We start from the raw sequence: 13,194 nt of genomic DNA, 5'->3' as shown, positions 1-13,194 counted from the left end.
GGACTGAACTTGGGCACCCTTGAGCTAGGGCCTATCCCAAAAGATAGACTACACCCTGGACAGGTCACCAATAAATCATAGAGCACATATAAAGACCATTCACACTCTCATTCACACATCACTGAGTGTCAACTGAACCCCTGTTGCCGGCACCAAAGCCCGTCGAATGAATAATTTCACCTTCAGTGACTCAGAAAGTATTATTTGCTTTCTATTAGGAAACAAATGTACTGTTGTGTTCATTTCTCATGGCTTTGGCTCTTTTTTTAATGCATCTGAAATTGCAGTCAGGCATTCAATTATTAATGGATGGCTTAACAGATTTTATAATGTGATAAATTGTCAAATCAACATCTTTGCATTACTTAAACCTCTACATCCTAGTTCTCCTCAAGTAGAAGACGGGGCACATTTTATTTATTACATCTAGAGAAGAGAGCTGCAGTTTTATTTAAGGTATCTCCCCAAAAAATCAATCATTTTTTAAAAGTAATGCATACATTCATGCACACTTGCAGTTCTATTGCTGTTAATAGTTTCTCCCCTCTGTGCTCAGCTACTGGGGAAGCCAGTAGCTTACTCGTCTGGCCTTGCTTATCATTCAGTCCACATGCATCAAGGCTAGGTCTAGCCCCGTCCTCGATTCTAGGCCAGCTTCTCTTGCTCTCTCTCTATCTCCATCACTCTCTTCATCTGTAAATGCTCCCATCGGGTATTGTACAAACAAGCCACTAAGATTAAACTGCATATTTATTGGCGGCGCTGTCATCATTAAGAGGCCATAATCCCCGAGTAGCTATTTCTTTTTATGATAAGCAATTGGTTTGCCTCGTTACATTGCTGCTGTGTTTTCTTGGCATACTGCATGAATATGCAGATGCATTTTTATGTGCGTGATCATCAGGTGGTGATCTTCTGTGGTTAGCTTTAATTATGCCTACAAGGAACAATGCACTTCATGGCCCATGTACCATCTTTTAGCATCTCAAGTTGTAAGGAAGAAGGCACTCATGCTGCGGCTGGGAATACTTGACTGCCACTGTTGAACTATGATTGACATTAAAATGAATTCATATCACAAGTGGATGAATCAGTTAAATATATATTATATATGACATGGGCTACAATAAAGGCAAACATGGGGATATATTGAATGACGGAACTCACTCCCATTCACTTGAACCACTCATGACAATTACTAAGGCTAACACTAAAAGTTGTGTCTTCCAAGTAGGATTTTAACCATAGGTGGGCAAACTCGGTCCTCAAGGTCCGGCCGGCGTCCTGCAGGTTTTGGAGGTTTCCCTGCTGCAACGCAGCTGATTCCAATCAACAGCTTACGCAGAGCTTGCTGATGAGCTGATCATATATCAGCTGTGTTGGAGAAGGGAAACATCCAAAATATCCAGGACTCCGGCCCTCAAGGACCGAGTGTGCCCACCATTGATCTAAACCATTCCAGAGCGCGACCACCCAATACTGTATTTGTAAATGATGGTGACGGTGGGCGTCTTTGTCTCGCTCAATTAATTCCGGAAATTGATTTTTCCTGTTTACACTGCAAAAACTGAAATATTAAGTATGATTTAATTCCTTAAATTGAACCTGAATTTGCTTATTTTGTGCTGACAAGATATTTTTACTTAAAATAAAATTGCCAGGCAAGATCAATCTGCTTATTTTAAGATAAAAAACATCTAAATACGTTCTATTTGAAATGTTTTAAGTGTCCCAAAGACATATTTATAGACTTTTTTTTATGCTAGAGCATACAGAAGGCTTTGGTGCAGCCTCTCAACTGCACAAAACGGTTGAAGCAATGGTAGCTATTACAAAAACGGCCAACAGATGGCAGCAGAGTAGAAGGGATCAACCAGGACCATGTTGAAAAAAAGCTGGTTTACTCGCAATTCTAAGCAGATTTGTGAATAATGATGAAAACAGATACAAATATACTTTTTCAGTCTCTAATCGTTCTTTACATGTTTTTTACATAGATAGAAATTAAAATAGGGATTTTCTGTTTTTGGAGCTTGGGAACAGATTAATTGCATTTACATTATTTCCTATGGGAAAAAATGCTTCGGAGGTTGAACAATTCGGACTTTGAACACTTCATAGGAACGAATTGTGTTCAAACTCCGAGGTACCACTGTATCTTATTTGAATAGCGTTGTTATTTAATGACTATTTTGTGTGAAAACTGCAAGCATATGTTTTCATCATGTTGCAGCACTATCTTTTTCTTTCCTTCGTGTATAAGCATTTTGTTCTGCGGCTATTGCAAAAGGTCATTTTGTTATGATGAAAACAGCTCAGCAGCATGAGTCTCCTGTTTCTGCATCACTCCAGGCGCTGTAATTCTTCTAAAGCCACAAACAGCTCCTTTGCCTCATGCTTTTAATGGGTGCAAACTAAACATCCATCTCCTACATGTCACCTTGAAATAGGCTTGGAGATGGCAGGGGAATGTGAAGTAAGGGCGAAAAGATACGTGTGCGCACGTTTACTTGTATGAGGGTACACAGAGGCTACATGGGTAGATTTTTCACTGAGCCCTTCACCACTGGCAGTCACAACACAGCGTTTCATCTTCCTCTTCATTCATCTTGGATACGATGAGCCACAAAGAGCAGAGACATATAAATAATGTACTTCACACCACTGGACCCCTTTAACAATAAATATGGCCCTCTGTGGTACATCTAGTTGATAATACATGAGAGCTGTTTACGCCTGACCTTTATACATACACACAGTATATCACAGGGGAAAGAAAGGACAGTGATACCTAGCCTTCTGTATAGAACACATTTTTGTTAATATTCTGACAGTTGCACCAACATTTTTACTATTTCTCCATTTGTATTTTTTTTTAAATTGCTCCCGTAGTCCATGTACTGTTTTTGCATCCAATAAAAGCCCCTCTGGAGAATTGTAATGTCAACAGCACTTTAATATATTCAGCGGTGTAGGAGGGATTGCCACATGATGAGTTGCAGAGTTCAAATCAATCAGGCTGCCAGTTGCTCAGCTGACAGCTTTATTGTGGGTAGAGAGCAGTGTTTCAGATTTGCTTAGATAACGATGACAGAAACAAGTCAGAGGAAATACGGCCTGTGATGGCGATGGGTGAGGAGGTGAGAAGCAAAGGCACAGTAACAAGCACTTGTAGCAGATGTCTTTGTTGCTCGAAAATGGGGAAGAAAATCATCAATTGATTATTACTTTTCAAATATTTCAATGGCATCACTCTGAGGGGCCTACTTTTGTGTGTAGCACAAAACGCAGTCTAACCGCGCATGGGTGGAGTTTTCTTTCTTTTTGGTATTTTGCTCGACTATCAAAGATAGTAGTAATAGGGTGTTTTGTGGGATGGAACGCAGCCAGCTCCTGGCCAAACCAAGTGGCTCCCCTTATTTTTTTATTAAAATCAGGGCTGTAGAAGTGCACATTGCGGAAGCAGAAATTGACTCGCTGGGGTCCGTGCATGAGATTGGCGCCCGCAAAGTGAAAAGTTTGGAGCGGTATACTCCAAGATTACCACTTGTGGATGATGTAGTCGGAGACCACATTGCACCCCGACCATGCTTGTGTCCATTCAAATTTTAGCCTTTTGTTCAAAAAGTGTGTGTGCATGGGGGGGGGGGGGTAGTTTGGTTATGGGCTTGACTTATTTTGGTTCTCATCATGTTTTTGTCAGTTTACAATAGCACGACATGGATATCAAATTCCAATCTGTTGCCAACATAACTTGTGAATTGCCTATTGTAAAGATAATGAGGCAGACCGCTCATTGCTGCAGGCTGATGGGACCTGACAGTCTCAATTTGTAGGAGGGCTCTCTGTTTGTCTTCATCAAAGACTGAGGCCACATGATGAGAATGGAAGTATTGCTTAATTAGGGACTTAACATCGTGCAATCTTATAGCTTTGCTAAACCTTGAAACACATCAAGACAAATCAGCTGAATTAGAAAATAAAGAGCTATTAAGTTTGTCGTAAATTAAATCCCTCAAGAATTATTAGCTACAGAGAGTAGCAATTATGGTCTACACGTTGTTTTTGTGAAAAAAGGCCCTTTCTTTACAATTTAAAAATTAATATTAAAAAAAATATCAATAATATAAAAAAAAATTCATTCTGTTTTGCAAAGCAGACTGGAGTAGATCATGACGACCCTTTGCAGAAAAAAATCATCAAACAAACAATCGAAAATCGTTATGAATCTAAAATCAATAGGGGTGTCAGACGATTATTTTTTTTTATTGTAATTAATCGCATGTCTTCAATAGTTAACTCACGATTAATCACAATTTTTATATCTGTTCTAAATGTACAATAAATGTACAATAAAATATTCATGCTCTTGTTAACATAAAATATGAGAAAAAAAGTTTTTTACCTAATAGAAATATGGCTGCATCTTTTAGTCATTGATATAGTAATTTCATAATAATTCATAAAATTGAGTTAAAATTAAATAGATGTACAGGGAGTCCTCAAGTTACGGCAGAGTTCCGTTCCTACGCTGGCGATGTAACCCGAGTTTTGACTTAGTCGGATTTCCCCGTTATGTCGCTATTTACAAATATAAAATACATTGCACAGTAATTTAAAAAAAACATATTTGCACGAACCGGAAGAGCCTGAACCAATATTTTGTGTTTCCGCACGGACATTCATTGCTGACGAACGGCAGAGCGGAGCTAATTCAAGCTTAAACACGGAAATGTGACACGACTTGCTGATGGAGGTAACAACAACACAACTTTAAATAACTTTAAAATGGAAATTAATGGCAAAGATCGTGCTACAGACGAGGCACGGGCGCCATAAAGTCGAAACGACGTAGGTCGCGTACGACTTAACTCGAGGACTCGACTATAAAAAACGTATGTGATATTGATTTGTGTTGAGGTCATTTTTCTGCCACTAGATGGCAGAATTGCATTTGTAAGATGGTGACAGCTCAGTGCATTTTTCTTTGCGACTGGAATTCCCCCAGTACAGGCTTTCCAAGTAAGGGGCGGTCATTAATCACACGTTAAAAAAAAAAATGGTTGCGTTAAAGGAACTTTAAAATACAGTGGAACCTCAGAGTTTGAACGTCTCGGAACTCGAACAATTCGGAGTAAAAAATGTCTCAGAGTTTGAACTCATTTTTGGAGTTTGAACACCCAAGCAAAGCAAGCTAAGCCGAACATACCTTGAAAACGGGTAGCCGAGCAATGTCGACTGCTCACGTTGCGGTAGTTGAGACGATGCACTGCTCATTTCCAGTCAGGTCGTGAATACTCCCGGAGGTGCTCCATACTCGCGAGGGCATTTTGATTTTTCCACGTCAATGCTACGAACCACAGTGGAATTAGAAAGGAGATATCGCGCCGTTGTAACTACCGTGACTACTTCTGCAAATACTGGCACGAGGACCCCCCTTACTGTTCCACAACGTGCCTGCTGTTAAACAGTGCATGCAAGGACCCCTTAGTAGTCTAACAATATGCCCAATGTAAAATACACAAACTCAGCTCTGAACTAAAGCTAGCATTAACATAGCATTTATCATCCACTGATGCAATCATACCACAACAGGTAAGGGAATTTTTATTGTTTAAATACTGTACTGTACTGTAAATGTAAAAAACATGAATAGAAATTAAAACAGGAATTTTCTGTTTTTGGAGCTTGGGAACGGTTAATTGCATTTACATTATTTCCTATGAGAGAAAATGTTTCGGAGGTTGAACAATTCGGACTTTGAACATTTCGCAGGTACGAATTATGTTCAAACTCCGAGGTATCACTGTAACTCAAAATGAACACACTAATTGACATGACTAAATGACACCCCTACAAATTAATTCTGGATCGAATCAGAATTAAATCAAATCGTGAGACAGTCAAAGATTCCCAGCTCTACATCATATTGTTGCTTAAATGTTTATGGCAGTGAGCCTGGCCATTAAACCCATGTAGCCTCATTAACACTGTCAGGGTGTTAACATTCGCACATTGACATTTACCACCGGCGTCCAAGCCAATATGTCTGTAAGCTACGCGTCTGGTTCATGTGTGGACACATACTTGAGATCAGCATAGCGAGTATCATCATCTCTCAGCCAAGGTCGCGACCTGCACGTTTCATGGCGGCTAATCAGAAAAAGAAGACTGCTTAAAAACGACTACCACCCCCTTCCCTCTGAGAGCCACTGAATGTGAATCTTTTCCATTAAAACGTCTGCTATTGTGTTTGTCGGCTCTGCCGGGTGAACCCTCGCTGCACGGGTTCAAGTGATTTTACAGGCCCGACTCGATGTAAATTGCTCTCGGTTCCAAGACAAACACATGTAATGAGCTCGATCCAGCAGAAAGCAGGGAGATGGTTGCTCTCTCGCCGTTCCTTCCCACTCCCTTTTGTGAGCGCTTTCAATGGATGCCAAAGTTAACGATAGGTTCACATGATGAGGAATCCTTCAGTTAATTCACCTCAAGCTGTCTGTTGGAGGAAATGATTGCATACAGAAATCACTCTTAAAACTCCTCGAGTTTGTTTTTGTTCATGTCTGCTTTGCTGCTGTAAAACTCACATTATTGATTGTGTGTTGCTTTTGTGTATGGATCATTACTAAGCCTTCTTTGACAAAAGGAATCGTATAAGAAATAGCACCAATATACTGGAAGAGAAAGTGTTCTTTTAATGTTGATTGCGGCTCTTTTTTTACTGTATAGCCAGCTGCATATCCGAGTTAAGTTTAATGGCTGCCTCCTCACCCAAAAAAGACGTTAACCATGAAGGGCTGTCAATAGCTGTGAAGAAGAACATTGTGGGCAGTAAAAGTCGATAAATCGGAAAACATATTCACTCAAACGGCATATGCTCTCATCGGATCTCAAGCTAATAGGCTGGCCTCGCACTTGATCTACAGCTGTTGCATGTGTAATAAGGCTGCATTGGTTACTACGTTTGACCAACGAGACCTTCCAGAAGAGGATTCGCCTCGACATGAATATACTTCTAAAGACCTAATTGAATGATTCCTTGTTCAGGCTTCCCACGACTCTCTCATATTCATGTAAAGCCATTAGAAACGCATTTCTCATAATTGATCCAAGCACTTCTTCATCAAGTGAGGCAGTTAAAAGTTGCATTAATTAAGCACTTAATGTATTGTTATTGCACAGCACTGAGATGGACATGAATCACATTACTACTTGGGTTTTTTTATCGCTGTAGTAATTAAGTCTACAATGTTAATGTATTTGCGTGTAGGTAGAACAGACATTTGATAGAGTGAATAAATTCAACAGTTCAACCAAGTATAAAGACCAAATATATTGCATGGATTATATATATATTTGTTATTATATATATATATATTTTAATTGTTATAATACATGTTACTGTCCTTGGTAGCCCACTCAAAATAATTTAACCCAAAAAAACGACTACTTAAAAACAAAAAACAAACAAACACTGGAGTGGCTAACAAGAGAAGCTAGCAAAAGCTAGCGAGAGCATAGAATGATGAGGGAGACAAGCGTCAGAAGCCCAAATCACGGGACTCAGTGCCAACCACCTGCAGGCCCCAGCTGTGGAAGGTAAGCGGTGGTGGCCCCATTGGGTCCAGCACTAGCTGCAAGCACCAGCAGAGGCTAACTACATTCGCGAAGTTCTTCTCCTCCAGTTAGCCATAGCAGTAAGATGACGCCGAAATGTCAGCTTCCTCCTATACGGGGCAGCACAACCTAATGCAATATAATTAGCTATTTCTAGACCCACAATTATAGGGAAAAAATGTACGCTGATGTGATGATATTGAATATTATTCAAATTAATAGTTGGTTTGAATGAATTATTAGTTCATAACTAGATGGCGCTAAATAACACACATTTTCCCTTTAAATTCTGTATAACATTTAATGTTTAAAAATGATATTCATGAGGACCATCAGTGATGCTATATTTGCTATTAAATGAGTATGTATCTCCAGAAATGAAGTGGTTAAAATGTGTTCAAGTTAAAGAACATGGATGCATGTCTTCCATTTGGACACATTCATTTAGCTGCAGTCTGTAAAAATACTATTAATCAGTAAAAAACACACAAGTCAGTGTAGTCAGTAGGGGTGTGAATTGCCTAGTACCTTGCGATTCGATCTGTATCACGATTCATAGATCACGATTCGATTCAATGCCCATTAATCCGGATACGAATCTATAAGTCAATGAATGCGATTTTTTTTTACTCAAATTTTGAAAATACTAATCAGTAAACTTGTACATGTACACTGAAAGATTTGTATGAAAATGTACTGTAGGCCACTGTATTTAACAAACAGGTTGCAATCTGTTTCATGTTTGAACAGCATTGAAATCAAATTTTAAGGCTTAATGAACCCTAACCCTGATCAAGACATTTTGTTAAATATTTCCATCAAAAATTGATCTTTAAAAATCTATTTGGCTGCATATTGAATCGATACGAGAATTGTGCGCTGTAATATTGCGATATATTGCAATATATTTTTTTTCCAATACCATAAACCAACCACCTTCACATGAGGATTATTATTGGTAGTGTTCCCCCGCTTCATGATTCATCATTCACGGCCCCACTATATTGCATTTTTTAGCAATCTTTTTGTTTTGTTTTAAATGTTTTTATAATTTGTTTCCAAGACAAAATAAAATATGTGTTGGGTTGTGTCAGGAGGAGCATCAACTGTGCCAAACAACTCAATGTGAGTGATTTGCTGTGGCGACCCCTGAGCAGCAGTGCAAACAATGGTGGGAGGAGAAATGGCTCGTCTCATTTTCTCTATTTGTAACTTTCGTCACGCCTCACTCCTCTGTTTGCTTTTGTGCCTCCCACCAAAAGTCCCAAGAATCAAACAAGGCGATTGAAAGAGGAGGGAGGAAAAATGAGACGAACCGTCCTAAATAACGTCATGCAACGTCACTGACGTTATCTTTCTGTATGTGGGATTCCCGCTCGCAGCGCATATTTGAAGGGACTTCTAAATATGTATGCTGGATTGATATGTTGCTTTATGTGTTACGTACGGTAAATGCAGAAACAATGTAGAATCAACAATTTTTTTTTTTGCAATTTTCCTTCCAATCCTGCTGTGAACATTAACAATCGTTTCAATGTCATACAACATGTTAAAGATACTAGTAGTTATATTTATACACAAAATAAATTATAAGTGTTAGGTTTTGCCAATAGTAGTTTTGTAAAATAGTAGCTATTAGCAGTTACATAATGTTAGGTTAAAAATACTGTCTTTATTTTATATTTCATAAAAAGTACTTATGAAGTTTAGAAAGGCTATCCTTATTTTTCATGAAAACAAGTAGGGTATTTATGTCAAGAGAATTAAAAACAAACATGGTGATTGTTTTTAAAAACAAGTATTTAACTCACGAAAAACTTTTCATTTTTCATTCTTAAAAATGCACTTCCAATAAAATATTGTCATTTTTATGCTGAGGCAGTGTTGCCAGCTGCTGAATGCGACTAAAAAAATAACTTGTTGTCTTACTTAGTTCATTTTCAAATCAAGTAATCCGTAAAGTAACTCAGTTACTTTTTCAAGGCAACTGTGGCAAAACTTAAGACATTTGTGATTCCTGCACACTCAATGGTCAATCTTGCTCCTATCTCGCCTCAACTCACATGTGCAACAAGAGGGAATACAACTCTGCACCTGCCAAATGCCAGAGGTGGCAAATCCAGGTCCAGAAAGTAAAAACCTTGCCACAGTTTGGCTTTAGCCCCTCGTGGTAGCCAGTTCCCTAGCAGGTAAACGAGCACCACGGGAGCTAAATAGGGAGCTAGCTAACTAGCACCTGGGGATAAAGCCAAATGGGCTCTTTGCACAAATCCACTACTTCCTAAACTCAATACCACTGCTTCATTTCCTGTCTTTCATAATTGGACAAACTGATTAATACAGGTGTGCCTGACCTCAGTAACCACGACGACCAGACAGACCTGGATTAATCAGTTTGTCCAATCATGAAAGACAGGAAATGAAGGAGTGGTATTGAGTTCAGGAAGTAGTGGATTTGTGCAAAGAGCCTATTGTGGCGGGGTTTTTACTTTCTGGACCTGGATTTGCCACCTCTGCCGAATGGTAATGGAAAAAGGAGCTGTTGTATATTTTGTGTAATTATTCATGATTGTATAATTATTATTTGAACACTTTGTAGCAATTTCAGTTGTTGTTAGAGGGCTAAAACTGTAAATAAAGTGGAATTGAGATGAGTGAGCAAAAACGTGCAAAATTTCTTCCTTTTACACAAACAGTATAATGTCCCCAGTCTCACCTTTTGGCATTTACGCTCAGCAATAAATGGAGGGAATAAAGGTGAATGGTAAAAGGCAAAGGGAAATACGCATGCTGTATGTAGCCACGTCAGAAGAAAAGTTATCGCCTTGTGTGTGGTAAGTTCAGGACAGTCAGTAAAATAAGAACAGAATCAAGTAATACTTCTTCTGATGGTTTTGATCAGAAAGGCAAAATCAGCCTCAAATTTGTTCCCATTAAGTGTATCTGGCTTTTCATAATTGGCCCTGTGGCTATGATGCTATTAACTCATGAAGTAATGTAACACCTCTGAATGTGATTTGAACATTTTTCAACAATTGTATCCTTCTGTCTGGATCATTGGCCTGCTCCCAGGCCTCTGTGGTGCTTTTGGACACATTCACTTCAGATCTGTTTTTGTGTGTGAGAGCCGAGGAGGAGGAGGTGTGTGTGTTTTTGTCAGACCAAATCCATTGTTCCACTCGTGTACTGCGCTGCAGCACACACACACACACACACACACACACACACACACACACACCCACACACACACACACACACACACACCCACACACACACACACACACACACACACACATACTTGCCTCTGTGTATTATGAGGACATTTTTTCCAAACCGGTTTAATTGTGTATTACAGGGACACCCCTTTCTGCTAATGCCAGAGAGATGGGACTTGCACCCAAAAAATTTTTTTGGGGTTGTCCAGGAAAATTTCACTTCAAAACTTGAAAAAACTCAACACACGAAAAAAAGAAAAACCTGAAAAAATCCGTAATTGTGAGGACATAGATAATGACCTAAATAAGCCACGCCCATTGCAAAAATGGTAATTATGAGGACCAACTCACATTACAAGGACAAAGTTTACACAACACACAGCAACCATGTCACTGAAGTGATTTGAAAGTTCTGGCATTCTGACTTTACACAAACTAAAATGGCATTGATGTGTAATGACTTACCTGATATAAGGACACATTGTTGTACATAACAATACTGTGAAATGCAAAGTCATACCTGATCTGTCCTAAAATTGTAAGTTTTAACATGGTGCTCATGTTACAACTTACAATTTTAGGACAGACTGAAACTGGTATGTTAATAAAACTGCTTCTTATGTGAACAGGTTATCTAGGTCAAACACAGCTTTGTAATGGATAAGCTCGACATGAAACCAGATGCAAAAGAGTCAGTGAACATTGAACATTTTATTCTTTAAAACATGACTACCTCTCATCTTAAAGGATGAGCAGTTTTCTCATAGCTCATTCCTGAAATACCTTCGGATTTCTGAATTTCTGAAACAGGTTCAATGTAGGAAGTGTCCGAAGTACTGTGAGAATCTGGAACATATTCCTCTGCTAACGAATCCTCACTTGAACTGGATACATCAGCAACCTAATTTTTTAAACGAAAACAATTATTACATACATACATACATACACATATTGTCGCTGTTCTGTGAAAAACACTTCCACCATAGGAGCTACCGGAGAGCAGCCCGCGACCTAAAAATGGAAACGTGTTTTTCACAGGACAGCAATGATATCCATATATACAGTAGATGCACACATACTTATGCATATATACAGTGGCTCTAAAATTAACCTGCCAGATGCGGGTTAAAATTCATTTTGGCGGGTGGTCATAAATATTTACTAGCTTTACTTCGCTGTTACTTAGTGATGTTACACTCGAAGTAGAAGCTTGAGAAAAGTGTCGAGCGCTCGCGGCAGAAGTAGCTCCCGCCATTGATGGGCTAATGTGCTAAAGTTAATTTACCAAAGGTCTTCATCATCAAGCAGTTTTGCATTTTTTTTAAACGGGATATGTGCCAGATGCTGGAGCAAACTAGAAAAGCATTTAGAACCTAAAGTTTGTGCACATACTAAAGATTATTATAAATCTAGTCACATTTATTCGAAAGATGAGATGAAGCATTTAACAAGAGGGATAGTTAATATGCTTAATCTATGGCATTGCCCCTAAAACAGATATTGTGTGATACAGTCCTTCAGTTACAGTAGACTTTTCTATTTTACCGAGTCAGACAGTCGTTAAGATTGAGACAATTATAAAATACCCATCATGCCAGTCCATTCTAGTGCAGCGAAAGGTCCAAAACATAAAGCACATTTATCCAAGCTTGATACAAGTAAATTAACTACCTGATGTTTACACTTCTGTTTAAAAAAATAAAATAAAATTGATAGCGAGTTCATCTCTAAAATCCACCATAAATAAATTAATGGGAACAAAAGATCACTACAGTGCATAATCCAAATCACCAAACTGCCAACAAATCTTCAATTTGAGATATTTTTAATGTTGACTTGTAGGAATTTTAGTCCCATACAAGCTTATTGTTGGATACAATATTTTGAACGTCTTGGCAATACACATTGCATAAAAAATTGTTGTGATTATATTTGTTAGTTATATAGTTCAGCCCTAGCATCTACTCTACACTCTTCACTCCTAACGTCTTGCTTCTGAAAACTGATTTCAACATCAATATTCAAAAAGAAATCTCGTCACCTGGTCAACTTGGTCTGTGACAGCTACGTCTTCAGCTATGTCTTCAGGTTGTGCTTCAGTTGAAACCTGGTACACATGAAGAGAAAAATACATATAAAATTCAATTCTTAGTAACACGACTGTACCTGTGCATTTACACAGTTACAGTACATACAGAACAATTAATAGGTTAAAGTATTGTAAATGCAAACTCATTTTATTTGCCATTACAAAAATAAATAAATAAATCCTTCTGCACTACAGGTTTGTGTAAATTGGTGACGTCTATTTTTCACAATGAAACAAAAACAAGAAAATACACAGTCCTCAGAGAATCCA

The 13,194-nt window shown here is 38.5% G+C and overlaps 2 protein-coding genes across 6 annotated transcripts in view; one reads left to right on the top strand and one right to left on the bottom strand.

The window, feature by feature from the left end:
* auts2a (activator of transcription and developmental regulator AUTS2 a) overlaps positions 1–13,194 on the top strand; it is a 385,883-nt gene that overhangs the window by 39,359 nt on the left and 333,330 nt on the right. The window lies entirely within an intron of this gene.
* LOC147160444 (uncharacterized) overlaps positions 10,917–13,194 on the bottom strand; it is a 12,374-nt gene continuing 10,096 nt past the window's right edge. Inside the window, exons 5-6 of the mRNA XM_086097997.1 lie at positions 12,877–12,942; positions 10,917–11,736 (exon numbers count right to left, since the gene is read on the bottom strand). Of these exons, the coding sequence (XP_085954123.1) occupies positions 11,572–11,736; positions 12,877–12,942 (231 nt within the window). The 3' untranslated portion in view covers positions 10,917–11,571. The remainder of the gene's footprint in view (positions 11,737–12,876; positions 12,943–13,194) is intronic.

The sequence above is a fragment of the Leptonotus elevatus genome, chromosome 16 (genome assembly GCF_054856555.1).
Source record: "Leptonotus elevatus isolate MCC_2025b chromosome 16, RoL_Lele_1.0, whole genome shotgun sequence".
In the NCBI taxonomy this organism is placed as follows: Eukaryota; Metazoa; Chordata; class Actinopteri; order Syngnathiformes; family Syngnathidae; genus Leptonotus; species Leptonotus elevatus.
Note: the sequence above shows the minus strand (reverse complement) of the source record. Positions and strands in the feature narration are given on the sequence as shown.